The 12,122-nt window shown below is 35.7% G+C and overlaps 1 protein-coding gene across 1 annotated transcript in view; it reads left to right on the top strand.

Moving 5' to 3' along the window:
* Positions 1-12,122, top strand: part of AQR (aquarius intron-binding spliceosomal factor) — an 88,290-nt gene that overhangs the window by 59,337 nt on the left and 16,831 nt on the right. The window contains exons 24-27 of the mRNA XM_090270383.1: positions 184-293; positions 2,784-2,919; positions 8,028-8,237; positions 9,999-10,136. Of these exons, the coding sequence (XP_090126509.1) occupies positions 184-293; positions 2,784-2,919; positions 8,028-8,237; positions 9,999-10,136 (594 nt within the window). The remainder of the gene's footprint in view (positions 1-183; positions 294-2,783; positions 2,920-8,027; positions 8,238-9,998; positions 10,137-12,122) is intronic.

The following is a 12,122-nucleotide window of genomic DNA, read 5'->3' as shown; positions in this document are numbered from 1 at the left end:
AACTATCAGAATTCAATGAAAACACTACTTTGCTCAAACTGCAAATGGACTAATATGTTTCCTTTGTGTTTTGATTTGATTCTTATCTGACTGAGCAATGCTTATTCTCTGCTGTCCTTCTCAGTGTTAGTTCTTGTACCTTTTAAAGGAATGCTGATTCATCCTTCCTATTTTATTCTCCAGGCCCTGAACCAGTTGTTTGAGAAAATCATGGCTTTAGACATTGACGAGCGCCACCTGCTGCGTCTTGGTCATGGAGAGGAAGAGTTAGAGACAGAGAAAGATTTTAGCCGGTGAGCAAATGGGATGAGTTTTGAAATGAAATGACGGGCAAAGGAATTTTTAACCTTCTCCTTTTTTTCTTGACTAAAGAAATACCAGGAGAAGAAAAGAGTGAATAATCCAACTTAATTCTGAAAAGTTCTAGGGTAGCCTACTTAAACTATATGTTGCCCTAAAAGTCTAGGCATGATCTCCCTTAGCTCTGATTCTGAGTTTATACCATTTTTCTCCTCCAGCATACTGGTATTTCAATGAATAGTTACTTTATCATTTTAAAATTGCAGATTGCCATTTGCTTCCTATTTATTGAGGCAATTTCTAATGTTACCAAATCCAGATTGTACAACTTTACATAATACTTCCTCATGTTTTATCCAGACATTTAATTTGTATATGTTTTAGGCACTAGTTAGGAAGTTGATTCATTTAATGAAATGCGATTAAAGATTAATATCAAATGTAAGCTTTGGAGTTAGAAGTGGTATTTCAGGTACTTATTGCCAGTTTAGCTGGACTTTATGTTTAATATTGCATATTGTAAAGTGACTAAAATTTCACCACTCAGATTTCTTCTGCTATTAGTATTTTATTTTATTTTTCTTCAGAGTTGTTTTATAATAGCTCATTTCATTTATATGTAAATTCATTTTTAATGCATAGTTTTAGAAGGCATAATTAACAGCTGTACATATGTACTGTAGCCTTTGGCTGTGAACATGACCTTTGACTAAATTGATCATAGACATCAAAAGAGGTAAGATTATTAAATTACTGTGTTGCGGCTACTTTGAGTTCTTGTATTACAGAGCTCACCAAACATTTGTTAGGGTCTGAAAAAGTCAAAGGACAGAGAATAACATACATTAAGTTATTTGGGGCTCTAGATTTTAAATTTTGTATCAGCCAGTGATACTTCTGATTTCTTCCTCATAGGTATTTCCTCATGTTACACCTAACTTACTAGAGGGTCAGAATCTAAAATCTAATAATCCAGAATTCAGTGAACATATAGGTGCTGATGGGATTCTAAGTACCATAATTATAATTATATTGCAGTAGAATTTATAGTTTTTAAAGGATATTATATTAGAGCAGAAGTAGGATTATAAAAATGATTTTTCGTATTACTAAATTTTGAGGGGAAAAAAAGACTTTTGCTTTCTGATACACAAAACAAGACCCAGGTCTTGTTTTGCATGTGCTTATCATTGGGCATATTCTTTCCTTTCTTTCCCTTTGTTGTAATTAAAAAGAAAAATAGTGAATATTGTGTCACAATAAAAGTAATATTTTTCATAAAGAAAATTTTTAAATCTAGTGAGACAGAGGAGAATCAGTGATCATCTGTAATTTCACTTATCCAAAACAAGTGTTTGATAGTCTTTTTATCAATAATCAGCTGTAATCTTGCTATTATTTATAATTTTGTACATTGCTTTTTTAAATTAATAGATACTTTTAAATGTAGCTTTAGATTTATAGAGTAATTGGACAGATATTATGTAGAGTTCCATTATTTTTTATATTTAACATTGTTATCACAAGATTTTGGCATTTTATTACAAACTCTTTATAAGTATTACCAGCTTTTTTCTCATTACTGAAGTATTCATTATAGGAAAAGTTTTAAACTATACATAAGCATACAGAAAAAAATTACCTGTTATAAAATTTATATTCTCCTAAACTGGAAAATTCTTAAAAACATAAAACCATGTCTTACCTCTTTTTTATTCTTGCTCATTGCTTGCTGCCTCAAAGGTGAATCTCTGAACTCTGAAGCAGCCAGGAACATGATTTCTTCCTTTGTTTACACTATTTTCATCTTTCTTATTTTTCAAGGGTTATAGTGGGCATTTTGTTACAGTGGAAAGAAAATAGATATAGGTTTTGGGATCCAATTCTGGTGCTACTACTTTTTTTTCTTAACTATGTATCTTTGGGCCAGGTATTGTACAAATTTTAGTTTTCTTACTCATTCAGCAAATGCTTGTTAACCTACTAGGTTCAGGTGCCAAACCACATACTAGGATGACAGAATGAAAGATACATTACACTTAAAGCCTTTAGAACTAATCTACTTTTGTGATAGTATAAAACAGTGCTAATCAAAGCAATCAGTCTGTAAACTATATGTCCTTGATCTATGATGAGATGAACTAGCACCAGAATGCATCATACTGTTTGCTTCTTTGCGAAGATATTGTTATGGAAAAATTGATAACTGAACTAAATGGTGTATTGCGTGATGTAGTTGATTTGTTTTCCTCACAGACCACTGACACATTTGCAGATTTGCACTGATGCATAGGATGCACTTTAAGTAGCTTTGCTGTAAAATAATCCAAGAACTACTACTTATAGTTAAATATAAATTATCTTTTCTGTTATTTGGCCACTTATAGTTTCTAATATGATTTCTCTTGAATATTTTGCTGACAGTTTCCTTCAAAGTCTCTTTATTACATAATTTTGCCTTTTTGCTTAATTGTAACATCTAGGTATGGAAGAGTTAATTATGTCTTGGCTCGAAGAATAGAGCTTTTAGAAGAAGTCAAACGATTGCAAAAAAGTCTAGGGGTTCCAGGAGATGCTTCCTATACTTGTGAAACTGCAGGCTATTTCTTCTTATATCAGGTAAGAAGTTAAGGGGTTTTAAATCATACTTCACTTATATGGTCTTCATTTGGAAACTGAGATGGGTTTTGAGATTTTTCTTGAAAGCTTTTTTTTTTTTCCCCAGTAAGTAGATTAAAATACATGCTATTACCAAAGCAGTCTTCGGGAGTGTTAAATGTTTGTGTTTCCTGTAACCTTCGATTTTTTTTGCTAACTTCTTTTTTTATTTTTTTTGCTAACTTTGCTTGATGACTTATTCAATGAAAGGCCAATGTTGGTACTTTTTAATTTTTTCTTTATTTTTTTTTTTGCTGTTGAAAATTTTTCTAGTCCTTTATTTATTTATTTATTTTTCATTACTATAAATAACTCAATATTCTAGCTACCTAGTGGTAAAAAGTGCAGTTTTGTAACTTAATTTTAGTATGCATATTAATCAATTACTAAGAAAAACATAATCTCCTTTAAAATTTCCAGAAATAAATTATGTTTTAGAATTAGGAGGTTAAGTTAAAATTATTTTGTTTCTATTTAGAGATGTCCTCTTTTGCTTTTTTAGGGTTAGTTCTTTGGGTATGAAACCAATGAGAAATAAAGGCAAATCAAATGAATACTAATAAATTTTAATAGTTGGTTACTCATATTTTTAAATGTACCAAGGCTTAATCAAATAATGAAGATTTTTATTTAACTTTGTTCTCTTTGTACTAATTTTAGCTATAAATTATAATATTGAAATAAATTTTAAATATATATGAAAGAATGGATTTATGCTCATTATAAGTGAGTATCCAACTGCTTAAATCCGTTTAAAATGAGCATATTTCATGGTTTCTTATGAAACAGGGAAGATATGCATCATCCTGCAGAATAGTTTGCATTAAACTTAGGCTATTTAGAACTTTGACTAACGGAGTAAAGATCATGCTTAAATGCATATTTGGTACAAAATAAAAATCACTAGACTATAAGTAAAAACTACTTTTAAAAAGTAAGAGAAATGATCTGAATTACAGAAGCTTAAGTAATACATTTGGGGATGATGAACTTGAGGCTTCACAGTATAGATCAAGAATTTTCTCTTTTTAATTATATTTTATTGATATGCTATTACAGTTGTCCTGATTTTTCCCTCTTTGCCCCCCTCCACCCAGCACCCCCCAACTCCCTCAGGCAGTCCCCCCACCATTGTTCATGCCCATGGGTCATGCATGTATGATCTTTGGCTACTCTATTTCCTATACTGTACTTTGCATCCCCATGGCTGTGCTATAAGTACCTATTTGTACTTCCTAATCCCCTCACCGCTTCACCCATTCCCCCACACCCCTCCCATCTGGCAACCATCAAAACTCTCTCCGTGTCCAAGATTCTGTCTCTGTTCTTGTTTCCTTAGTTCGTTTTTAGATTCAGTTGTTAACAGATATGTGTATTTTTGCCATTTTATTGTTCATAGTTTGTATTTTCTTAAATAAGTCCCTTTAACATTTCATGTTTGTTTAGTTTTTAGTTTTTTAGTTTTTTTCTTGTCTGCCCTTCGATTCTAAATGACAGCTTTGCTGAGTTGGACAGTCTTGGCTGTAGGTCCCTGCTTTTCATGACTTTGAATGTTTCTTGCTAATCCCGTCTTGCCTGAAAAGTTTCTTTTGAGACATCAGTTGATAGACTTGTGGGAACTCCCCTGTAGGTAACTAACTGCATTTCTCCTGCTGCTTTTAAGATTCTCTCTTTATCTTTAATCTTTGGCATTTTTATTATGATGTGTCTTAGAGTGGGTCTCTTTGTATCCATCTTGTTTGGGACTCTCTGTGCTTCCTGGACTATTTCCTTTGCTAAATTTGGGAAGTTTTTCTTCATTATTTTTTCAAATAGATTTCCAATATCTTGCCCTTTATTTTCTCTTTCTGGCACCCCTATGATGTGAATGTTGGATCTCTTGAAGTTGTCCCAGAGACTGCTTACCCTTTCCTCATTTTTTGGATTCTTCTTGTTCTGATTGTTTGGTTTTTGCTTCCTTATGTTCCAAATCACTGATTTGATTCTCGGCTTCATCCACTTTACTGTTGTTTCCCTGTAAATTGTTCTTTATTTCAATAACTGTATCCTTTGTTTCTGACTATATCTTTTTTATGCTGTTGAGGTCACCACTAAGTTCCTTGAACATCCTTATAACCAGTGTTTTGAACTCTGCATCTGATAGATTGCTTATCTCCCTTTTGTTTAGCTCTTTTTCTGGAGTTTCGATCTGTTCTTTCATTTGGGCCATGTTTCTTTGTCTCCTCATTTTGGCAGCCTCCCTGTGTTTGTTTCTGTGTATTAGGTAAGCTGCTTTGACGCCATGTCTTGGTAGTGTGGACTGATGTAGTAGGTGTCCTGTAGGGTCCAGTGGCACTGGCTCCCCTATCACCCAATATGGGTATTCGAGGTGAGCCCTTTGTTTGGGCTGAGTACACCCTCCTCTTGAAGTTGATCCTTGTTTGCTGTTGGCAGAACAATGGGAGGGATTTACCCAGGCTAGTCAGCTGCAAGAACTGGCTATGACCACTGACCACCAACCTCTGCCCCCTGTGGAGGATCAGCTGTGCAGGGGCAGGATGTTGGTGCTCCATTGTGGTCTGTAGCTGTCCACTGGGTGTGCTGGCCCTGGGGTTTCCTGGATGGTGTAGGCTAAGGTCAGCCCCCACCTGTGTTTTGCCTGGGGCCACCCTGCCTGAGCTATAAGGCAATTTGAGATGGCTGCTGCTTGTGCTGGGTTTGGAGATTCCCATGCAAAGTTGAGCTGAGAATCTAGGCTGGCTGCTGCTAGTATTGTGCTTGGGGCTCACTGAAGCCAGCTATGGCTTGTTTGATAGGGCTTAAGAAGTTGTGAAGCATAAGCCAAGACCAGCCAATCATATGTAAAAGCAGCTTGGGTGGGCTGTAAGTTGGGTGGGACAGAGCCTCTGGGGATCTCCAAGATGGGTTCAACAGTGTTAGCCAAGTTGATGGAGTCTCAGGTACGGCACCAGCTGGCAAGCTGGCAAGCTCTGTGGGGGTTGGGGAGGGGTGTTTAGAAAAGGAACAATGGCCTCTGCTGACCTTGATGCCAGACACTTCACTTCTTCCCTGTATGCCACTGGTGCCTTTTAAGCTGCTATCCCAGTGCTGGAGCTCAGAGGGAGTGAGTCTGAGTAGGTGAGTCTGTGGTGGGTTCTTTATGAGGAACTGCTTAGGGCTTCAGCAATTTCTTCCACTGACTCAATCCCTGCTCATTTTTGTAGCCAGAAGTTATAGGGACTTACCTTCCTGGCAGTGAAACCCTGGACTGGGGGTCCTGGTGTGGGCCTGGAACTCCTTGCTCCTGAGATATCCCTCCCAAGTTTTTACCCACCACACATGGGTGAGGGACTAGCCCATTCTGCATCTGCAGCCCTTTTACTAGTCTGGCTGAATGTGATTTCTTTAATTCCGTAGTTGTCAGACTTCCATTCAACTCAGTGTCTGATGGTTCTGAATAACGGTTGTTCTATATTTTAGTTGTAATTTTGGTGTGGTTGTGCGAAGAGGTGAGCCATGTCTGCCTATGCTGCCATCTTGGCCAGAAGTCTGATCAACAGTTTTCAACATATAGTGATACCTCAGCTAACGAAGATAACTTGTTCGAATCACATTCATTAGCCGCAATCTTTGTAAGCCGAAACGTCGTTTCCCATAGATTTCTATAGGAAATCATTTAATTCCTTCTGGATGCTGCCCACTATTTAAAGATAAGTTTTATAAAATAGTAAAAAGCACACTATAAAAGGACAAAAACTCACCGAAGTTTGAGATGAACAGCTACCCAAATGGATGAAGGAGAATGGAAAGTAGAATGAAAAACTGTCCATCTTTACACTGTTAAGAGTACGTCGTTATCAAACCTCAAGCAGCTTATGTTATCAGGTCTCTAACTTCTCACTGTCTCAAACAGAAACAACCCAGTCGGGTTGGTGGGTCTCCCCTATGTGATGTGGTTAGCACATTTCTTTGTCACACACATACAGAAGGAAAAGATAAGCTCTTGAATGGCCCAACCATTCATGTTTGCTGCTTTATGTTAGCACATGCATCCACTAAAACATTCGTTAGCCAAGTCCGAAAACAGTGAAAAAAATCTTCGTTAGGCGAAAAATTGATTAGCAGGGTCACTTGTTAGCCGAGGTATCACTGTATAAGAATCACATTGGGAAAGTTGTTTATAAGGAAATCCTCATGATCTGTCCCCAGAGAGTCTCTTTCAGTAGATTCTGCCTCAGGACCACACTTTGAGAAACACTGAAACTTTAACAGAAAAGACTTGGGAGAATTATAAAAGTTGAGATTAATTAAGTAGGAGCTTCGTGGTATAGATACAGTTAATATTATTCAAGATGTAATTGAACTGTAGCACAAAAGTCATAAAATGAGCTTTCAAATGTGTACTTCGCGTAACCAGAAGTTCTTTATAAATGTACTGAAGAGAATTAGAAATATTACTAAGGTCTGGGAGAAGGATTAAGTGCCAAATTGATTAAAAATCTGCTAAAGCTGAACTTACCACATATGGAGAAATACTGAGATAATAAAAACATAAGGAATTTATTTGTTTTAAGCCTCAATAATAAACTGCCATGCATAAATGGAGAATCTGAAGTATCTGAGATAAAAGTCTCATGAGTTGCCCCTAACTTAGGTTTGTTTCCCCTCTCTGCATTTTTTATTAAAGAGGCTTTTTCCTATAATCTTTTTTTTAAAATAATTTATTTGTTTGTTTGTTTATTTATTTATTTATTTTTAGAGAGAGGGGATAGGAGAAAGAGAAACATCACTGTGTGGTTGCCTCTCACTCGCGCCCTCAACTGGGGACCTGATGTGCAACCTGGTCATGTGCCCTGACTGGGAATTGAACCAGCGACACTTGGCTCGCAGGCCGACGTTTCCTATAATCTTAAAGGTTACTTTTATAGAAGAAGGGCAATCCCATCAGTGACTTTGATAAGATAGAGTTCTTTTGGGTCAAAAATTGCTGCTCTTTTCCTTTACCTAGCAGATCTTATTTTTACTAAAGTTCTCTTTTATCATTTAAAACATAATTAGCTGGCAAATTTAACCTTAGGTTCATTTTACAGGTAATGTCTCGTTGGGAGGAATATATCAGCAAAGTGAAAAATAAAAGTAACGCGTCGCCAGATGTTACGGAAGTCTCCACTTTCTTCCCTTTTCATGAATACTTTGCAAATGCCCCTCAACCCATTTTTAAAGGTCGATCTTACGAAGAAGACATGGAAATTGCTGAAGGATGTTTCCGGCATATTAAGAAAATCTTTACTCAGCTTGAGGTAAGGTTTCTCCAAGTTCTTTTAACTTTCCTTTGAAGGTTTTAAGTTTGTTTTTTTTAAGTAAGGTAAATGAAATATTCAGATCTAACAAACCAGATTGTTACTTTTAAGTGAGCTTATTGCAAATGTTTATAGTTCTTGTTCAAAAAATAAGTAAAAATTAAGATATGAATTGAATGCACATTATTTTGGCTTTTCTGGTGTAAAAGTCTTAATATTTAAGAAAGGAATGCTTTCATGAGCAGATTCAAAAATGAATGGTCTTTGAATTGGAATTTGAGACTGCCCCATGGCAATTCTAAGTCCTTCGTGCCTCTTTTTCAGTAGGCGAGAAGTGAGGTTGCTGGTTAGCCAGGATCATTCATTCTGATTACTGAGGTGAAGTAAGAACTACCACTGTACAAAGGGGACAGAGAAGAATATGTTGGAACCCAGGGAACCCCGGGATGCTTCCTGGTTTTCTCATTCCTTGTAGAAAACATTACTGGAAGACTATAGCAGTCCTGTAAAGGGATCACATTCAGACTCAGATTCCTCAGTAAGAAGGTTTAGGATCATTCCAGGTAAAAGGGCAGAGACTTTGTCTCTTTTGTTTTTGTACCTTGAAATATGATTATATCTCTACCTCCTAGAACAGTATCTGGCATATAGTACATATTCAGTATATATAGATATGTGATATGTGTAGGCAGATTGATGGTAAATACAGAATGATAAAAACATAGTGTGATAAATAAAAATTTAAGACCTGCAAAACAATTTTATAGTATGTTTATAATTTCATAAACAAAAAAGGAAAATGATAAAAACAGAATTATTATAATAGCCACCTAGGGAGTGGGTGGGGAGAACAATATACAGGGCATCTCACTTATATCTGTAATGTTTTAATTTAAAAATCAAAGGAAGAATGGTATTTTTAAAGTCTGTATTAACTATGATGTAATGTTTAGATTTGATAAAACTTGTTAGTGGGTACTCTGTTTGGGCTTGTTTGCTCCTCACATCCATCTTTGTCCAACCCCCTACTCTGCTCTATGGGGCGTCCTCGGCCATGGTCACGGGCTGATCCCTGCAGGTTTAATTTCCCAGATGCCCATGCCAGCTACTTATTGGGTTTAACCAATGAGAATTGTGGAAGCAATAGAAGAAAACGAAGAGCCAGGATATTCTGCACCACTTGTCTATGCCTTGGGCTCCATCTCTTCTGTGGCTCCAGTTTCTGCTGGCCTGGTCCTCTGTGGTTCCAGTCCCTGGGCTCTGATAGCACTGCTCCTCTCTTATCCTCCTTAGCCTAGGAATGTCATAACTTCCTGCTGTTGCTGACATCCGGGTTACTTTACTGCTCCTTCATTGGCTTTTCTGCATCTCTGTCACTTGTGTAACCAGTCCCCCTGCATTAAATTCCCTTTGTTATCAATACTTGAAATAGTTTCAGTTTTTCTGGAGGGACCCTGAATAATATAGGTATAGCGGTGATTGATATTTTATTCAGCATTCTTATTGATCTTGCAGATGTTTTACCTTATACAAAAAACACTCCAAATTGTAGCTTGGATATCAGCTGTTACTTGAATTCAACTAGTACCTAATTAATAATGAAAAGAATTATGGTTTCTTTAGGCCTAGTTTATGATATATTTATATTAAGTTCTCAGGAATTAAGTTTGATTAACTGGATTGTGTGGATATATGCATAAACTATGTTTATTTTCCTAAAATAGTCTCTCACTGCTCCACTCCCAACTCCCACTCTTTTAGGAATTCAGAGCCTCCGAACTGCTTCGAAGTGGACTGGACAGGTCTAAATACCTTTTGGTGAAAGAAGCCAAAATTATTGCCATGACCTGTACTCATGCTGCCTTAAAACGACATGATTTAGTCAAGTTAGGTTTCAAGGTAATGACTTCCATTTTAGTTCCTTAAATTATCATTTGTTCAGCTCTTTGTTTGTTTGTTTTTCATGTAGGCCATTTCCCTTGGAGATTAGATCACCTCTTATTGTAGTTTGCATTTATAATTACTCAAAAATGTCTCTTAAAAGTGATGATAACATCTATGTTTATATGACTAGAGAACTGTAAATATAATTTTTTTAAGTCAGTAATATGTTCATTAAGTAATATTATACCATATGATTGCCTAACCAAATTCTAATACTTGTTAAGGTAGATTAATATATTTTCTCTATGTGAAAAAATTTCTGAACAAAACTAAAAGCTACAAAAATAACATTTGGCCCTCTGGCCGGGTGGTTCAGTTGGTTGGAGCATCATCCCATGCACCAAAAGTTTGCGGGTTTCTCCCCAGTCAGGAAATATCCAGGAGGCAACTGATGAATGTTTCTCTCCCTCCTTCCCTCCCTTCCTTCCTTTTTCTCTTAAAATCAATAAACATTCTGAGGCAAGGATTAAATAAATAAATGAATGAATGAATGTTATTTGGCAATGTTTTTTACCTATTAAACATTTATATGCTTACATTGTTTACGTTTTAAGCACACATTCACTCCCAGTTATTTGTTCATTCAATAAATAAAAAGCCTTCCATGTGAGGATATGGAATACTCTTGTTTAGGCTGTAAAGATGAGATATTAAGTGACTTAATTACATGATAAAGACCAGAGAGCTAAAGGGAATGATACAGCCTCTTAGCCTGTGACTCAGTTGAAATGGAATGTAATATTTGAGCAGTAAATGTGAATTTGCAGACACTGTGATTTTGCTAATGTGCTGGTCTAAACTGTGATTTTAATGCAAATCATTTACCTTTCCTGCTTGTTTAAAATAGGGTTAGTGCACTGGTTTGAATTCAGAGTTTGAAAAGCATTTGTTGTTGATGAAAATAACTGACAATTTTTTAAATGTTACACACTCACTGAAAGATAGGTACTAAATAAATCCAAGGTGATAGAATTGTTCTTGGATGAAAGGCTCCTCAGCTGCAAGGTAGGACAAACACGATAATTTAGTAAAGGGTAGTGTGAAGTTACCCTTTTGCAAATTATTAGTGAGAATTTCTCACCTGAATATTTTATTCTTGGAGCTGACGTAAAATATACTTTGAATTTGATATTAAATCAATAACAAGGGGAAATGATGTGTGTTATAATTAACATGTTATGCTTTCATGCATCCTTTAATGTTCTATTCTAAAAAATATTACTTGTAGCTTATCACATTTTAGTAATCATTTTCTTCACTTACATTGTGCTAGGCATCTAAAGATAGCGTGAGTGTTGATAGTATCTCCTAGATTTTTTTATGTTTTTAATTTTAAAGTTTTGTTTTTATACAATTTATACATGTATCTGGTTTAAGAGCTTAAAAACCTTGTAGATCTGCTTAAAATTTTAAAAAGACAATCTCTTCCTCTCTTATCCTCCTCAATTATTTAATCTTTCAACTCTGTTTTCTTCATCATTTTAATCTATATTAGTAAAGAATGTTAAGTTTCCATCTTAGTCACTTGTCTTCTGATTCTGTGCTGTCCCCAAGGAGGTATACATGCACATTTGTGAACTTTCTTCTTCCTAATAGTCCCAATATAGTATGTCATAATTTTGCTTTGTGATTAAAATCGCCTTGTTATATATATATATGTATATATTAAATTGCATTACATTTTCAGCATTTTTTTAGAAAGCAGGCTCTTTAAGCTGCTTTCTTCGAGCTTCTCCCAATCTGTTTTGCATGGTGTATTTATTATCCTGAGAGTCTATGCAGGGACTTGTGTGAAAATGGGGCTGTTTGAACTCCTTGTAAGCTTACACCAGGATGACATAATTAATCTTTATAATAGGGAAATTCAGTATCAGGCAGAGTTAGAGAAGATATCCAGCCATGTGCCTAAAACTTTTTCAATACGAAGCAGTGCAGAATTGA

Source organism: Furipterus horrens, unplaced genomic scaffold (assembly GCF_987537825.1).
Source record: "Furipterus horrens unplaced genomic scaffold, mFurHor1.1.pri manual_scaffold_3, whole genome shotgun sequence".
Taxonomy (NCBI): domain Eukaryota; kingdom Metazoa; phylum Chordata; class Mammalia; order Chiroptera; family Furipteridae; genus Furipterus; species Furipterus horrens.
Note: the sequence above shows the minus strand (reverse complement) of the source record. Positions and strands in the feature narration are given on the sequence as shown.